At 37.1% G+C, this 18603-nt stretch overlaps 1 protein-coding gene across 4 annotated transcripts in view; it reads right to left on the bottom strand.

Annotated features, from left to right (window-relative positions):
- VPS13B (vacuolar protein sorting 13 homolog B) overlaps window positions 1-18603 on the bottom strand; it is a 481062-nt gene that overhangs the window by 23748 nt on the left and 438711 nt on the right. For all 4 annotated transcript variants that reach the window (XM_048068672.2, XM_048068671.2, XM_048068670.2 and 1 more), the window contains 13 exons: window positions 17328-17483; window positions 15725-15988; window positions 15494-15577; window positions 15151-15326; window positions 14477-14647; window positions 12696-12897; window positions 11825-12013; window positions 11276-11422; window positions 9890-10173; window positions 6266-6393; window positions 5455-5654; window positions 2730-2848; window positions 708-1531 (listed from right to left, as the gene is read on the bottom strand). In XM_048068672.2, the coding sequence (XP_047924629.2) occupies window positions 708-1531; window positions 2730-2848; window positions 5455-5654; window positions 6266-6393; window positions 9890-10173; window positions 11276-11422; window positions 11825-12013; window positions 12696-12897; window positions 14477-14647; window positions 15151-15326; window positions 15494-15577; window positions 15725-15988; window positions 17328-17483 (2944 nt within the window). The remainder of the gene's footprint in view (window positions 1-707; window positions 1532-2729; window positions 2849-5454; window positions 5655-6265; window positions 6394-9889; window positions 10174-11275; window positions 11423-11824; window positions 12014-12695; window positions 12898-14476; window positions 14648-15150; window positions 15327-15493; window positions 15578-15724; window positions 15989-17327; window positions 17484-18603) is intronic.

The raw sequence follows: 18603 nt of genomic DNA, 5'->3' as shown, positions 1-18603 counted from the left end.
ATGCTAAGATAATTTGCACGCTATATAATCTCATTATTTATAAATTTATATTTATAAATATATATTAACATTTACAGGAAACAGAATGTACCTGCTAAACCTACAGACTAATTGCTCACTATTGATTCTATCTGGGAAAAAAGTTAGTAACAGCAAACTTCATAGTTCTTGGATCAAAGGACAGCAAACATCTGTGTGCCAGTTTAGCATGAAGGCTCTATGAAGAAAGACAGATTCCTAATCATAAACTGCAGCCAAAAGGAGTTTTAACAACAAAACAACATTCAGGGCTATAATTTACTTCTGAATGCAGAGCAACATGCTGAATAATTTGATTAAATGTAGTTTTGGGGAGTTTATGTGAGGAATGTGGGTTGATTCAGTCTAGCACTATAATATAAAATGACAAAACCTAAGCCAGCTAGAATACATTTTTATGCTGTGTTCAGGGTTTAGTAAAGCCTTCAGGCGGCTGGCTAATGTTTAGCACAGCTTTACAAATCTTCACTGGTGTCTGCTCGGCCATTTTATTTCCCTTCTGTCGTATGGCAGGACCTGAAACATGTCTCAAAATATTGTATCATTATTAAACAGTGTCTGAGAAAAACAATAATTGTATGGCTCACATCTAGATTACTCAGCCTGAGAAACAATTACAGAATCCTGGTACCTAATAAAAATATTACAGGTTAAGAAAAAGAACTGACCTGCTCTGAAAAGTGCTCCAGCAGCATAATGCATGGCCAAGGCATGGACAAGCTGCCTGGCAGTGGTGAAGATGGGTCCTCGCTCAAACACAGAGAAGGACAGCGGAGTGTGATCTGAGGCTATATACAGTTTTAACGAAGCGTGAATGCTGACGAGCAGATTAACAGGTTGTATTGTTAATTTTCTTAACTTCACTGGCTTGACTAAAGCTCTTGCATGCTCTCTCACTTGTTCAGGCAGTATCTGGGTAGTATCTGAAATATTAATGGACTGCCAAGCAGCTTTGTTTTCTGGAAGGTATGTATCAAATAAAGTCTTAATGTAATAAACAAAGGTGTCTTCCACATAAAGCCTAGCTGGTTTGAGCTCAAAGCTGAGGTCATTCACATGAAACATGAAATTCTCTTCCTCAGAAAAAGCAATACAGAGTTTTATAAAGCAGTTTTCCTTATAGCTTTCCAAATCTTTGTTAGAAACAATGAGGTTGTTCACTCTGGACCACTGCATGGTCTCATTTTTCTCTCCTTGGCACAGCAGGACTGCAAAATGGAAATTGGATTTGCTGTACAACTGATTGTCCAGTTGCAAGTCTTCACAATACACTTGGAGACTATAAAACGGTGGGAGGCCTTCCCCAGTGTCTCTCTGGAACCCCTGCGACAGGGGTGTCAGGTAGCTGGTTGCTGGGGCCATGTGGAGGAAAACGTTGTCTGCTGTGAGACGCAGAAGTTCAGATGACACTTTGTGATTTGTAATATCATCAAACACAGCGAGACTTAACTGACTGATAAACATTTTCAAGGACAGGCTCTGTTCTTGACTTCTAGACAGAAGGGAAAAAAAAGTTTGTTACTTTACATACTTTGAGTTCAGCTAGCATCTTGCTTTCTCAAAAAGCTATCAGGAGAGATGTTCTCTTTAATATATGGGTAACTCATTGTGCAAGTCCTATTAATGGGATCTGGCAGCCTTGATCACCACAGTGGGTACCACCCAGGAGATTTTCTAAGAAGTGGAATATTACAGATCTATGCCAGGTTTCTTTTTCTTTCTTATCAACGGGATAGTTTTGACAGGAATTCCCTATATACACAGTAATCCCCTATCAGATTTGCAATATAGCCAAATATTAAAGTGGACAACAAATAACATTTTCTAATAACTCAACTACAGCCTCAGCTGTACAGTATTTTCTTGGAGCCACTACTGAAGGCTGCTATTATGGATAATCCATTTCACTTTATCGAAGCAAAGTACGCTCCAACTAAACCACCACAGCATTTTTATAACAATGGCATTGAGGGCTTCCCCCCCTCCAGTGTTAACTGCTCTTTGCCAAGTTTAACTAGCAAGTGGGCTATTAAGTACTGCTGATGACCAATTTCTGAGGGATTAATACTTAATTATAGCTCAAATAAAAACAGTACAAGACATTCCACTCTAATTGTAACACCATTGCTGGAGGCCAGGCGTTCTGCATGTTAGAAATAGGTAGTGCTGTAATCACAATTGAATGGAGTTGAGCACCAGGCGGTGTGTGGTGTGTGGTGGAAGTAAGGGAAGTCTTCTAAGGAAGAATGTTATAATCAGGTCCAGTTAATTACTGGGTGTAAGACTTTTTCTACAGTCCTTACACATCAAGCTTCCCATCAATTTTAGTGGGAGCTCATATGATGAAGGATGGCAGGATCTGGGTAAATACATTTTAAACTTATGAACACACTCAAAATTAATTATGATTGAAAATGCTTTTTTTAATGAACAACTCAGGACTTCTTTTTGTATCAGACATGTAGTGTTTACCCTAAAGCAACAAGACTTTTGATGTTAGATTGTCTTTTTTTTAAACTGTGATATACAAAACATAACGTGGTCTAAATATATGCTACGGAACATGCAGCAGTATTAAACAAAACAAACAGTTAAGACAAAGTCCGTAAGTCAGTTAACACTTGGTAAGCAGCCTGACTTCTTGGGACTAGTCAGATATGCCTTTACCATATTTTATATTCTTTATGTACCTGTTGAGGTTGATCTCGATGGGTTCCGCTCTTCCCTCTGGGGCCAAGGTTATAATTATTGTTCCACACTGATGGGCAATGTCCACATAAACATAGCCAAAGCCAGTTAAGAACACAATCTAGTGGAGAGAGGTAAACACATACAGAATGCTACAGAAACTCTTATTTTTCATGTCAAAATTTGAATTAATACTATTAATGCCTTCTGGTTGAGATCTTTTACTCAAATCATAATACTGCTCAGGAAAAAAAGAAACAGATTTCAATAGTTCAGAAAATAATAGCTCTGATATTTAAAATATTTTAGCTGTCAGCTAGATGAAATTTGCACCTCATCCTTTAACTGAATACATTTTAATGAGAAACTTCTCTTCCAGGAATAAGCAAGATATACTGTGGGGGGAAGTTATGTTAGTAAAGAAAAAATTTTAATTTGTGATTTTGGACTAATGAGAAAGGCATATTCCTGGAGCTCTGCAAAATCCCACCTTCTCCTCTAGAAAACAAACCCTAAGTTAACATTATGCTGCTATGCTGTAGCTCAGAGCTGGTTAGATGAATGGCTGATAGCATGATGCAAAACACATGACAGCAAAATTATAAAAACTAAGGCTAAAAAATAAGTAATGTTGTGGATTCATGACAACTTGCTTAACAGCTCAATACTGAGCAAATTTTTAAGCCATCTACACTGATTTTGTGTGAACATCTTCACAAGCAAGATACTGTCACAAAGAAATGGCAATAGTCCACTGGAAAGTTTAAAAGGTTTAAAAAGTCAGGAAAATGGGAACTTGACAACAGGCTTGTGTCTTGCTTGTACAGATGTGCAAATGTTCATTCTGAACAAGTTCCCTTTAGGATTAAACAGTCTCGTTTAAAACATGACATTGTTTTTGGAGCTTAATTGTGTGGTATTTCCATGTAAGTTTTGTGTTTTCCCGAATATAAAAATTTAAGGTCTTTTTAGGTCTAGAAGACTCACAGCAGTCCTTGTTAGTATAAGCTGGATTCCCTTTTCTTGTAGTCCTACTATCAACACAATTATTTACTAGACTGTAATGACAGAAACTATCATTTAAAGGAATGAAAACTCAGAGAATATCACAAAGATAATGGGCTAGCACAGGTGAAATAAATAGTGTTTATCTTGAACAGTCTTTACTGCTGGTAACAAGTCACCAGAAGGAAAAGCACTTGGAAATTCAGTAGGATCAGCATTTAAACTGATTCTAACTTAAACTGTTATCTGTACATATTTTGTATAACATTGTACAGATAATTAAGTTTCATTCACCAAATTACACCTTCTGAGAATTTTGAGAATTAATCTGAGAATTACATGTAAAATAATTTCATTTAGCTACGTCAACTTTAATCCTTTGCTTATCTGAAAGTTATTTTCAATCCTGCATTATGGAATTGGTGAAAAAAGGACATTTACTGACTTTTCAGTGCAATCTCATTATTCTGTAAAATGTCATGGATCTTAAAGATTGGTCATTTTAATTCTAATCTCAGATAATTCTGATGACGGACAGCAGAGATAAATACCTTAAGTTTTAGTAAATTAGTAACAGTTTCTTCTACATATTAGCAACATATTCTAAGGGAACAGTGAATAAGAAGTATCTATCTGAGACTAGACAGAAAGAGCACAAATTACTTAAGATCATCTAAAGTTCCAGTTATTTCACAATCTCAACCAAATTGTATGTGAAGTCAAATCTAAAGCTATTTGCATCTTCATTATTTTTTGTATTTATAGTTTTCTAAGAGAAAGACTGACTGAGAAATCCTGGGGAAACTCTCTACATGTAAACCCTAAAACTTCAATAACAGAAGGCTACAATTTTTATTTGGAGAGTTCTTCAAGTAGACAATGATCCCCAAATGTTGTCTTAGCATCTAATTCCTTCTAGGAGCCAGATACTTATAAAGAACCCTGGTCTGGCATAACATTAATGACTGAAATTTGAAACCTCGCATTGCTTGACTGGCTTGCTGAATGAAACTGAACTACTTGCTATATAACATAACACTCAATAATCAAGAGCATTTTGTGATTGGTCCCCAGGGAAAACATCTGAAACTAGTATTTCTTTCAAAGAGCCAAGCAGTTTATGTTGATTCCATGTAAACTAATGACTTCAAAGATGGAAAAAATTCCCATCAAAAAGAATTACTCCAGTCAAGGAAGTTTTCATTTACCTCAAAACAGGAGAAAAATAACAGAAGGAAAAAAGTTGTTTTTTTTTTTTTTTTATAAAGACACGCTTAGCTTCTGTGAAGACACAGAGGGAGAATGACAGTGACGATTCCTACAAGATGTAAAGATAAAAAACCTGGGATAATGAAGTTACCAAATGGAAGGATTTTCCTGGATCTTGTGTGATTCTTTGCTTCCAGGGACCAGAAATTTTCAGGACTGATTTTTCCAGGGAATGCCTCAGCCTTGCCACATTGGCCAAAATTAAGTGAAAAACTTCAGCTCTAGAAAGTGTGTATTTTCGATCTATGTTTAAAATCAGCCACTGATATGGGTAAGCCATATTCTACAAATTCCACAGGAAGGGCCTTTGGAAGGAGAGCTCCCAAGACTTAAATAAAAAAAAAACAACAAACAAGGCCAACAGAAGGAATGTGCACTTTGCAGAGGAACAATATCCTATGCAGGTCAAAAAGAGATTTATGCTGTGAACTAGGAAATAGTTTATAGATTTACTTGAGTTCCTTGATTGTTGATGTCCACAACATCGCTCCATTCATTCACTAATTTGTCTGAAGACATCACTTTCAGAAGAATGCTGGGTAACAAATCTCTTGTTTTGCAATCTGGATAGCTGGAGACTTGATGGTAAAGTTCATGATGAACTGAACATTCAGCTGGAATCTTTCTACAATAAACTTCAAACTTTGGTGTATCTGCAATTTTGTAAAATATATAAGATTAGGTCTCTCTAAAACCTGTATTAAATGAAAACCCACCTGTGCTTCCACAACTAAGTTTCTAAAATTCACTGCCTGAAATATTACTAATAAATAAAGACATTACCTTTCTATTGGTTTGACTTGTATGTGGTTTTTTTTTCTTCTTCTCTTTATATTATTAAGATTTACATAAATTCTTTTCCACTTATCTTTATATTAACATACTGTAGCTGGAATTTTGAAAATATGTTTTGTTTTAGTTACATTTGCCAATCTGAGTAGATTTACATGTTCAATGGGATCGAACTGATGTCAACAGAATTTCACCATCTACTAGTTTCCTACTACCAAGTCACCTTGACAGATGGAACCATGGAGACCCCAAAACCTGTAGCCTTGTAAGTTCATACTCCTGACCTCATGGTTAGTTTCAATAGCTTCCAGGCTTCAGTATGTTCCAGAGTCTCTCTGAGATAGACCTTCATGTAAGCATCAACTTCTTTTTTTAATGAGAACACATAATGAATTCATCTTTGTATTGGAAATACTGTAAAACTGTTCATACTACAACAACACATTGTTTCTGATTACTGCATACTACATACCTTTGAAGTTCTCCTGTACAAGCAATGAAATGGAGCACCTGTTGTGGATAATTATACGAGGACTTGGATCTTCTGTAAGTGTTAGGTATGTCACACCAAGATGCTCTTGGTAAGTCAGCGTTATAGCTCTAAAACAGAAGAAGATGATTTGGATATATGTTTTTTTTTTCTTTATTTATTAACTTTGTATGTATTGTTACTCTGGACAAATAAAAACATTCAGAACTACCATCTATAAGATTCTTTATGATCGAGTTCCAATGTGACCAATACTTATGCATTTAGGCAAGTACCTGTCTTCACTAGGCATTGCATTTAAATGGAAGACCACATGGAGATACCATTAAACATAACAGTAGAGAAAAAATCATTTCATAGAGACTACTCATGAGTTAAATGGAGCATGTGTGTTTGCAAGATGAGAGCCCTCGCCAGCACAGATTTATATTAAATTAAAAACATGGGATTGTAAGCCCAAATTTTTAACATAAATCTTTAAAATTTTCCAGAAGAATTTGCACACATACTTCTGTGATACTCATGAAAGATATTTTTAACAAATACATAAATCTGTAACTGATTACTCCCCTGGAATGACCCACAATGCTATTGCCCTTTCAAACATTGATGTTATAGATCATCACTACATAAATTTTCAAAATGAAAATGAATTAACTGTATACTACTCATTAGCTACTTGAATATAAAGTAGTATAAACACAAATTCTTTTTTTGCACGTGCAAATTTATTGGCTATTTCTAAAAAAACTTCACCTCTTGGTGATTTTAAAATCCAAACACTCTCAAAATTTTATTAAGATCCTCTATAGCTGTCTCATAATTACAAGGAATTCTTTCCTTGTTCTTCAAAATTGGTGTTTTTTTGTTTTGTTTTGTTTTGTTTTGTTTGTTTTTAAATTGAAGTCTGTGTGGGAATCTTTAGCATCCACAATATCTCTTAGATTCTGCAGAGGAACCGTATGAGGGATTGAATGATATCAAATACTTCAGGCAAGAGAAAGATTAGATGGATGATAATTTATACTGATGTAGCTTCTCTAATTTGAGCAGATTGTTTCTTATTTATACCAATACAAGCATGTATAGATTTATATATCAAATCTGAGAATGAAAACTGGGCACTGAAATGTAAGAAGCAAATGCGCAGGCAGTGAAAGCCACGTGGCCTGGGAAGAGCAAAGATGTGTAGGGATGGGATCAGGAAAGCCAAAGCACAGATGGAACTGAACTTGGCAAGGGCTGCAGAGAATAACAAGAAGGAATTTTATAGGTACATTGGTCAGAGAAGAAAGGCCAGTGAGAGTGTACCCCCTCTGATGAGGGGGTTGAACTGTAACAACAGACATGGAGAAGGCTTAGGTACTCAACAACTTCTTTGCCTCAGTGTTCACTGACAATCAGGCTTCCTACATCTCTCAAGTCCCTGAACCTCTAGGCAGGGACTGAGGGAGCAAAGTCCTTCCCACTGTAAGCAAAGACCAGGTTTGAGACCACCTGATGAAACTAAACAAGTACAAGTCTATGGGGCCTGATGCCATGCATCCTAGGGTCCTGAAGGAACTGGCTGATATAGTTGCCAAGCCACTTTCCATCACATTTGAAAAGTCCTGGCAGTCAGGTGAAGTCCCTGGTGAGTAGAACAAGGGAAACATTACTCCCATTTTAAAAAAGGATAAAAAGGAAGACCTGGAGAACTACAGAGTGGGGAGCCTCACGTCTGTGCCTGGGAAGATCATGGAACAGATCCTCCTGGAAGTAATGTCAAGGTAAGACAAGGATGTGATCAAGGTTCACCAAGGGCAAATTGTGGCTGACCAATCTGGTGCATCAGTCAACAAGGGAAGACCAACCGATGTCATCCACCTGGACTTCTGTATGGCCTTTGACACAGTCCCACACAACATTCTTATCTCTAAATTGGAGAGACATGGATTTGAAGGGTAGATAAGGAATTAACTGGATGGCTGCAGCCAGACAGTTGTTGCCAATGGCTTTTTGTCCAGGTGGAGGCTGGTGACAAATGACATCCCTCAGGGGTCCATTTTGGGACTAGTGCCGTTTCATATCTTCATCAATGACAGAGACAGTGGGATTGAGTGCACCCTCAGCAAGTTTGCAGACAATACCAAGCTGAGTGGTGCAGTCGATACAACAGAAGGAAGGGATGCCATCCAAAGGGACCTGAACGAACTTGAGAAGTGGGCCCACATGAACCTAACAAGCTTCAACAAGGCCAAGTGCAAGGTGCTGCATCTGGGTCAGGGCAAACCCAGACAGGAATACAGGCTGGGAGAAGAACTCAATGAGAGCAGCCCTGTGGAGAAGGATTCTGCGTTACAGTGGACAAAAAGCTTGACATGAATCAGAAGTGAATGCTTGCAGCCCAGAAGGCCCACTGTACCCAGGGCTGCATGAACAGAGGAGTGGCCATCAGGTCGAGGGAGGAGATTGTCCCCCTCTACTCTGCCCTCGTGAAGCCCCATTTGGAGTGCTGCATGCAGGTCTGGGACCCCCAGCACAAGAAAGATGTTGGTCTGTTACAGTGGATCCAGAGGAGGGCCACAAAGATGCTCTGAGGCTGAAGCACCTCTCCTGTGAAGACATGCTGAGAGAGCTTGGGATGTTCAGCCTGGAGAAGAGAAGGCTCTGGGGAAATCTCACTGCAGCCTTTCAGTACTTAAACGGGGCTTATAAAAAAGATGCAGAGTGACTTTTTACATGGCCAGATACTGAAAGGACAAGGGGGGATAGTTTAAACTAAAAGAGGGGAGATTTAGATGAGATGTTAGGAGGAAATTCTTCACTCAGAGGGTGGTGAGGCACTGGAACAGGTTGCCCATAGAAGGTTGGAAGGTCCAACCAGGGATGGATGCCCCATCCCTGGAAGTGTTCAAGGACAAGTTGAAGGGGCCCTGGGCAACCTGATCTAGTGGGTGGCATCCCTGCCCACGGCAGCGGGGTAGGAATTAGATGGGCATTAAGGTCCCTTCCAACCCAATCCATTCTATGCTATGATTCTATGGTCTGATACGTAATAGGACTTTTATTTTTAACTAACTGGATGCATTTGTTTGGAAGCAGAATGCATATTTAAATATTTCAAGCTTTAAAACTTGGAAATCTCTCCCTGTTATAGTCTTAAAATAGTTTCTCCCCTGTATCACTTTTCCTGTTTTTCTCTTATTATGCTTACTAAAATGTATTTTTACCTTCTATAATCAAAAACTACATTTTTGTATTGTATTACTACACATTGTCCCTCACGTTTTAAATTGTTACAAAAAAATAGAAAAGACCATAATCTTGAACATAAACTTTCCATTCTCTTACTTTGTATGCATAGATAAATAGCAGCCCATACATCATAAAAATCATACAACTTGTACATGACCAAAACATTAAACCATTTATAATAAAAACAGCAAAACCATCAAAAGATAACAATTCTTAAATTAAAGTAAGACTTGCCTTTACATATGGGAGGCATGTGTTAATCTGACTTTTGAGTTAATCTCTTATGATTTGTTATTAGCTGAGGCTTTATAACAACAAGGAAAGTTCACTATTCGTGACTGTTCAGCGTCTATGTTCAGCAAACTGTACCTGGTACAAAATCCACTTTCACTATGAACCCCTATGGGCACTGCCACGCTCTGTCTTGGAAACTCCTGTTTAATCACAGCTGGTAGGCTCCAGAACTCAGAACTGCCAGCACAGCCACCTGGACTGAAACTCAGAAGCATGCGTTTTTGAGTAGGAGGTGTCCCTGAAGTTAACGGACTGGCGTCCGACATCAGGTCCCAGCACGGCACAGAAGTCAGTGCTTCAGTGGGTGGTGCCCCAGCCGGACTGACACTGAACACAGTGCTGTCTGGTGAGTGAAATTCCTGGAAAGAAAAAAGATGGTAGTACGGGGACGTGCTGGCTCGTAACGGGACTTTTATACATGCTGATATTGCACAGAACAGTTTTAGGTAGCCAATTGGCCACAACTTACTATAAGTTGCACTGAGTCTAATGCATTAAAAGATATTTGGCCAAAATCTGTCTTCAGTTATACTTAAGCAGTTAACTGAGCACAGTTATCTACAGCCCACTCTCAGTTGCACAAAATAACTCTACCAAAAGCAACAGTTACATCACTGTAAAATAACCGTGAGAAGAAAATCCATTGATAGATATAAAACTAGTAATGGATTTTAGCCTCAGCATTCTTCCAATTCCCCTTAAATTCCCCATAAGACTACCACAAAATGCACAATGCACAAATTTAGATACTGATGTAAAGAAAACTAATGCAGAAGTAAAACAATACAGAAATAGGGAACTTTAAAAATATGTATATCTGCCAAATCCTTTAGCAACTTTGACTCTGAGAATTTTTTTCCACATATTTTACAATAAATGTAATCTTCAATAAATATATATAAATGGTTGATTAAAATATATTGACCATGCATACATTTTGGTTCCTGTAAGCTAGTTCTTAAATATACTGTGAGATTATTAGAAAACTGATATTCACAATTTGATGCAGTTCACTGAAATACATAAACTTTGGGCACGTCTCTAGTTCTGCAGCTTTGTTCAGATAACTGGAATCTTCCCAAAAGGATAACAAAAACTTTTCAGCCTGCCAGGCCAATATACCTCTTTTACACGCAAACTCAGTAAAAATTCTCAGAAAAATTTCAACAGCTACTACGGATTATGCTGCCTATTTTACAGAAATGGCCATTAGTGTTTGAACAGATGGAGAACAGGCAGAACTAATTCTGCAACGTGCAAGAATCTCCTGCTTTGCACAGATTTTGATCACAGTTAATTACTGCACTTGAATTTGCCTAGGATTCTGTATTTTAAACTGAAACGATATACCATAAACTACCACTATTATGTCTAATGATTTCTGTTCAAGTTCTGATATATGCAGTTAAATATAAATGCCCCTGTAAAGCACATGACAAACAAAAACAGTATTTACTTTACCTCTTCTCCTGAGTATGGTTTCGAAATACAAAGCTGTGGCCTATAATAGATTTGATATGATGTATCATTGATTATTGTTGTCTTATCTTCTATCTGTAGAATTTGTATACCTTGTTGAACCATAGAAGAAACGCAGAATTGACATAACTGTAAGGTAACAATAATGAAGATGATGAGATCACACATAAAAGCATGAAACACTGAAATACACTGACAGAACTGCCATTTTTAACTCTGGAAGTCCTTTCTACATTCATGTACATTTTAACTGAAGCCATATCACATACTTCTGAAATTGCATCTGTCAATATTTTTCAAACAAGATTGAGAAATCATTAATTCTTTTTCCAGGAAGTCTTGTTTCTTGATGAGCTGAACAGAATGTTTCTGACTATCTAATGCTTTAAATTATACTTCATACACTGTTTATATTCTTGTTATGTTTTACATGTATTAACATAATCAGGGAAGAGTTTTTACGCTACATACATTTGATTGTTTTCATCTGCTGTATGATTTTTTATTAAAGCTATATGATTTTCTCCTAACCTTTTGATGACCTGGAAAAGCACCAAGTTTTATTTCAGCTTCAACAAAACCTTCTTCATCCAGTGTTACCATTTCCCCATTCTCAGCATCCTTCCATTTCGGGGAGGTCACATTATGGACCAGTTTGATTGCGACTGATTTGTGCACAGTATTAGTATTTGCCCAGTATATTCCAAGCTGAAAAGCTTCCTGTAAGTGAAAAATGACCAGTTATCACTTGTTGATAATTCAATACATTTCTACTACAGTTAAATATAGTTTCCAGTATGCGGCCAGTCTCATTTCCTGCCTTTCTCCCTCTGATTCTTTCTACACTGTACAAGGATAGATGAAACCACAATGTGATCCAGACAGTGGAATCAAGACTTTAGGCTACACTGAGATGTGTTAATAGGCAGACCTTTTGTTTATTAACACACATTCATGGGGAAAAAGAAGGACAGCAAAATAAACAGGAAGTATCAAATTGTCCAACTTGGAATTGACAAATTGTTCTGTTAAATTATTTTAATCCCTTCAAAAATAAACAATACTAGGGTTGTAATAAAAAAACCACATGCATGATGAAGCTAAGGTATGTGAGAAGATCTATTAGACAAAACTCTAATTTCAAGATGTCAGGCATCCTAAAGAACCGTCCCCATTTGTAATTCACCCTATCTTGCTATCAAGATTCACCCACTGCTATCAAGTATGCCATTGTGACCCACTCTTACTTAGTCAGCATAGCAAATTTCTATTGTTATTTCTACTTCCGATCATACAAGTAACAGACATAGTGACTGGAAGGTGGGAATCATCTGGATTAATAAGCATGTTCAGAACCAGAATATTAAGCAGAACTACGCCTCTTAACTTGAATGGGAGTTACCTCAAAGTTGGGGGGTATAATTACTTTCCCAGTAGGTACTTGAAGCACTATCTTTTCTCCTTCAAACAGCCAGAGGTCCCACTTGGACTGATTGATTAGCAAAGCCCAGGGTAGGAGTTCTATCAGCAGAGTTTTAACACATGGTTTCCACACTGACAGCTTTACCCGCATTGGACTGTCCCATTGGGAGAGTTGTTCGTTGCTGTTCAAAAACAAATAAATGAAATGATAAAGTCAAGGAATAAAGTACAAATTCAAGATTACAAATGACATGCAATCATTTTCATAACTTGCGAGGCTTTACCTTTTTTGAAACAGAAAAACAGTCTCCTCTTATCATTCTGGAACATACTGAGATGGTTTCAGACAGAGCTAACTGCTTGTAGGCTATAAAGACATATTTTAAACTGCACAAGCTCAGCCTAAATTTGATCAATTAAAGAAATGCCTTAGAAATAGAATTATTGCTGTCCTCCAGAATGAAACCTGTGACTTCCATAGTCATAAAATCAAATTTCAATTTTTCTTTGCGAAACTCCTTCTCCCCTGTTTCTGTGCTGAAACACAGCTGCCGAATACACAGCCTCTACAGCTGCAGTAAAAAAAAAGTTGTATTCACAAAAATATAGTTTCATTTCTTTAATCCTTGGACTGATGCAATCTTCTCAGTGTAATCAAGGGTAGCCCCTAGGCTAACCTAAAGTTTTTCCTGCCTGCAACCAATTCTGCAGCTTACATACTGGAATCATATAATTACTGAAAACATATTCAATGTTGATCCCATATAGTCTTCTTGAACTTGATTTCACAAAGTTGGCTATGCAAACATGCACCATGAAAAGCTCTTGGTAACAAAGAAAATGTTATAAATAGTATTTCTGGGTTGCTTTTTTGGGGGTGGTGGGGTGGCTACAGAAAACTGGAAGCATGACAATAAATTTTGCAAATTTATGATCAAAACTATAGCTAGTTCAGAAAATACTGTTGCTTAAAAATACATTTGGAATAATCTGATGGAAAATAAAATGCATTAAGCTTGAGCTTTTACAAAACTTACAGTATAGAGTGAAAAACAAAACATACATGGTGTCAACAACTCTCATTAGTATATATAGCTTTACCAGACCATACACAACAAATCTGAGATTACTGAGATAAATTTTAATTAACAAGGAATCCAATTTAAGCTACAACGTATTCACAGTTGACCTAACTCTGCAAAGGACATAGGTTGACCTATTAATGTGAGTGCATGCAAGGTTCATTAAGGGTCTTGACAATCCTTTCCTTAAGTAAGGAAAGTTGTTCAGATGCATAGAGTTTATCCTTGCTCAAGACTCAAAACACTAGTTATTGAGTTGCACTATTAGGTCGTTTACTTGAAATTTCATTAACAAAGTTTTACAGTAAAAACAGGTATCAATCAGTTTCATGCAGATGAAGAGAGTAATCTAGATAGAAATGGGTCAGATCAAAGATCCATCCAGCCTACTATCCCTATAGCAATGACTGACATTGGTCAGTAACAGATGTCTACAAAACTCTGTGAAAAGACAGCTGGCATATATGCTCTGCCAGTACATTCTCCCAGCCTCCAACAATCTGTGATTGAGGGAGTTATTTAGCAGTAAGCGATACCTTTGTGCTTAATGATATGGATGGCAAAGTGTTAGTCAGCTTCCTAGATGCTTTATTTCAACTAACAGTTGTATCTTTTAAAAGACCATTTTTATGTGAAAAAGCAATGCAACAACAATGAAGAAGGTTTAGCAAAGAATTACCTGTCTGAATCCTTCCTGTTATATGGCCATACAGGCTGGCGAGGATTAGCAGTGCCATAAAACTCGGAGAGGATCTGGTTGACATTGCCACCTGGATGGGATTTAGTTTCTATCTGTTTAATAAGTGTGGTTGAGATAGGGACTGCACACTCTGATGGATCATCTTCCTCCCTGTCATTGAAAACAGCTTCAATCACTTACAGAACAAGATCAAGTACTGGTAGCACAAACATTTTCTTTAATGAAGCTTTCCAAGCATATTCTGCAACAGAAACATTCTCAAGGTAACTGTGGATGAATCAAGCTATGATGTTTAATAAGTTACTGAGCATCTACTGACATGCATGAATTTGTTATGATACTGTAATGACCTTTTGTGTCTGAGACCCTAGGAACTGAAAAATATTCTCAAAGAACAGTTCAAGAGAAATTAGGAATTTACTTTTCAAAACACAAAAACATGCATGGTTTAAGCAAACAAATGCCAACATACTTAGGATAGTGATATTAAATTTAATTTTTCTATCATACAATTTCAGACCACATTTGGTAGTTCTGTTACACCTCCTCTGCATACACTGTACTCTTTGAAATATTGCACCAGAAGTGAAAGTGTAATTGATTTCTTATTTTCTATACAAATGAACCATTTTAAAAGAAAGTGAATATTATACCTGGCTTGAAATGTCAGGTGGTGAGTAAGATCAGGTTCTATATTTTGCAGTGCTTTCTCTTGTCCTTTCCCTGGAACCACCTGTGTTTCATTCAATCCCAGACTTCTTTTTTCTAAATGTATGATAATAGGATCTGGAAGATGGCTCCTTACAATGAAAAGAGGGCTGAAAACAATCTACAAAAAGAAAAATATATACCAATTTCATGGTAATTTTATTTCAGGATTATAACTGTTGAAACAAGCTATTAAGAAATCTTTACAGTGGGTCATTCTGCCCTTAATTTATTATATGGCATGTAAGGTGTAAACGTTTAGATTTCAGAGGCATTACATGTACTTACTATTCGTTGTTGCACATGAGAGTTGGGCTCTAAAGTCAAAATTGTGCACCACACATACGTAATTGAACTCTTTGAGGATGGTACCTGTATGCAGATAGATCAGCATTACGCCAAAATTATTTCAAACTGGTAATACTGAACATTTCATCATTTCAAACAGAACTTTGTAAAGTTCCCAGTTCTCACAGACATTTTTAATATTATATTCTAAATATCTATTACTAGACATACCTGAATGACAGTGCTGTGTTCTGTATGTTTAGAGCTTAGACGTACATCTCGGGACCAGTCTTCATCTCCTGTAGCCTTCACACTCAGCTCTGTGAGCTCATTGTCTTCTAGGACATAAGAAGGCAACTTCTGCTTGGCTGCAAGGCAGTTGGTGTGTTCTTTTACGACTGCCTGTCCATCCTGACTAATGTAATGCTGAACCACCTTCAGTTCAATACTTTCTGAAAGGTAACTACAGACTGTCTGTCTTCCGCAGATTAGGATCTAAAACACACAAAAATATGCAGGTCATATATAAACAATTGCAAATAGGAAAGGTCAAAATTGAATTATAGAGTGAAAACCTGTACAAGAATAATCTATTTTAGCATTTTGATTTTGTTAGATTTTCCCAAGCACTGCTGAAGGCGGTGAATGGTAAAATGTTATTTTTATTGGCCAAATGTACATGCAATTTCACAGAAACCTAGGCATTAAGAATCTTGAAGTGCTGCTAAAGCAATATCTGGGTTTGAAAGACACTTGCAACATAGCCACTTTCATTCCCACTGAATGCAGCCCATGGCTGACATAATTCTGGTTTTGATTTTAAGAATACTCTGATGGTCTCTGAATACTACACCCTTTTTGAGTAGACACAATGATGTACTTCAGAAGTAAGGTTTCCACTGACACCTCATATTCTCATCACAATTCACAGATCCAGACCTTTCAATATGTTTGCTGTTTCAAAGCTTATAATTCCGATAAATGGCTGTGCTATATTTCCGTATTTAAGTGCATCCACCTAGAAAATGACCATATAGACTCACGAGATGTTGTTGTCTATAGTACATGAATTATTTCTCATAAAACATATATCTGACTTTTTCTAATGTGTACCAAGAAACAGTATTCTATGTATATCCCTACTACAACCACCTTCATTTGCTTTTCACTAATGAGGCTATGCACCATAGCTACAACCTAACAAGGAAAGTCTCAGCAGGGCTTTCAGCAAAGCCAGGAATTGTCCTTGCCTGATCAGCTATATTTCTTTGCACAACATGAGGCACTCCGCCATATCCATGAGCTGAACATGTTATGTCCACCCCATGTTTTGGCTCCTGCCAATGCAGGCAGAATGACTGCTGTGTTATTACAGATCTCTATACAAAGATTTTATGTGAAAAGTTAAATTTTCAAATGTTAACTTGGTCCTTACTCCTTTCTCTTTTAACAATAAAAAGACCAGAATTACACCCCAGAATAAAACAAGAACAGTTTCTTAACTAACTAAAGATCTTCTGCCCAAGAGCTTAACACATCCAAGAAACTGTGGAAGTTACCACTGTCAGAATTTAGTAACCATGCTAAGGCAGGTTTATGGAAACATGCATGTAAAATATGTGGTGATAACAGCTTTTATATGTTAAGATCCACACCATAGTGAATTCTTACAGAAGAGTTGTAAAAACTCCTTTAATGAGACCAGAATACTGTTATACTTACTTTTTTGCAGGTCCCACTAGGAAAGGAATAATAAGGCAACTTATTCATGAATAAACAATGGTTTAAGTCACTCAGATTAAGTTATTTTTTCCAAGCAGGATCAAATACTTACTTGTTTTTGTACTCCACTGAGCTGCTGAACCTTGATAATAAGTGATGCCGTTCGGCCCTTGTACTGAATAGTACGAATAAAGGTCCCTGTATTGTCCACACTGAATGGCTCAGACCACCGCCAGTTTCCCCAGCCTTCGATACAGATGTGTAACAGCTGGAAAGAAAACAATTACTACTTCAATACACAAGCACCCTTGCAGTAGGATAGAAATTCCCATGATAGGGAAATATTCTTGTTTTTAAAACTCAGCAATGCTAAGCACACCAATTCTCTGAATGATTCACTTATTCTGTGATTTCAGATACAAACAGAAGAATGAACAATACCGTAAGATGGCTCTGCATCATGCATTCCTATAAATTACCTGTTTAAATTCTGTTTATGGATGGAAAAAATCCAGTACACAACTGTTCAAAAATGTTACATAGACTAGAGCGCAACAGGAAATAAGATACTTTCTTTACTGCCCTTGAAATTGTTCTAGAAATCTACCCTCTTTATTACCAGCAAGGTGATTTGGAGAGCAGGTCATATTTTTGGCCTTCAGGATAACAGAGAAAATTGCGAGTACCCTTCACTTCAGAAGAAGGATGCAAATCTATTTGTATGTATATATGTGGAGCTCATCCATGTGTTAAATGTTTAAGAATGTCGTATATTGCTGAGAGATGGGAAACATTTCATTTCTTATACAAATGTGGTGGCACGTTTAAGCTTGACTGCATGAGAAGAAATTTAACTGCATAATTATACTCCCTGTGTGATTTATTCCGGAAAAGGAGTGGCTTTTTTTTTCCAGTTTAACTTAAATCACTTCCAGAGCAATATAGTCTTTCATCATTTGAAGAGCCTTTCATCCACTTACCCACCATACGCACTTACCTCTATCCCATGGAGATTCTTTAAGCCAGAGTAGTGAAAATTGGTACTGTTCCATGTAGGTCAATGAAGTTACATAAATTTACGCCAGCTGAAGATCTGGCTATTTAGCTCTGTATAGATCTTTTGTGGCTGTGCTAGCTTAAGAATGTGAGTTATATATAAGGGATCAAAGCAATATGCATTCTGGGTAAAATTTATTCTTTGCAGAGGGCCAGCACAGAGTCTAAGCATCACTTAAGTCCTTTAAAACAGTTATATAAAGGCCTTGTGGGAATTCTTTCTTGAGGGTTGAATTTCAGTCTGATTTTGGACATATGTCATTAATTAATCTAAGTAATTGGGAACAGGATCAGGCCCAAAGTTTGGTTATTTACACTAGCAAAAAATGAAA

Source organism: Anser cygnoides, chromosome 2 (genome assembly GCF_040182565.1).
Source record: "Anser cygnoides isolate HZ-2024a breed goose chromosome 2, Taihu_goose_T2T_genome, whole genome shotgun sequence".
In the NCBI taxonomy this organism is placed as follows: Eukaryota; Metazoa; Chordata; class Aves; order Anseriformes; family Anatidae; genus Anser; species Anser cygnoides.
The sequence above is the reverse complement of the archived record's forward strand: the minus strand, read 5'-3'. Positions and strand labels throughout refer to the sequence as shown.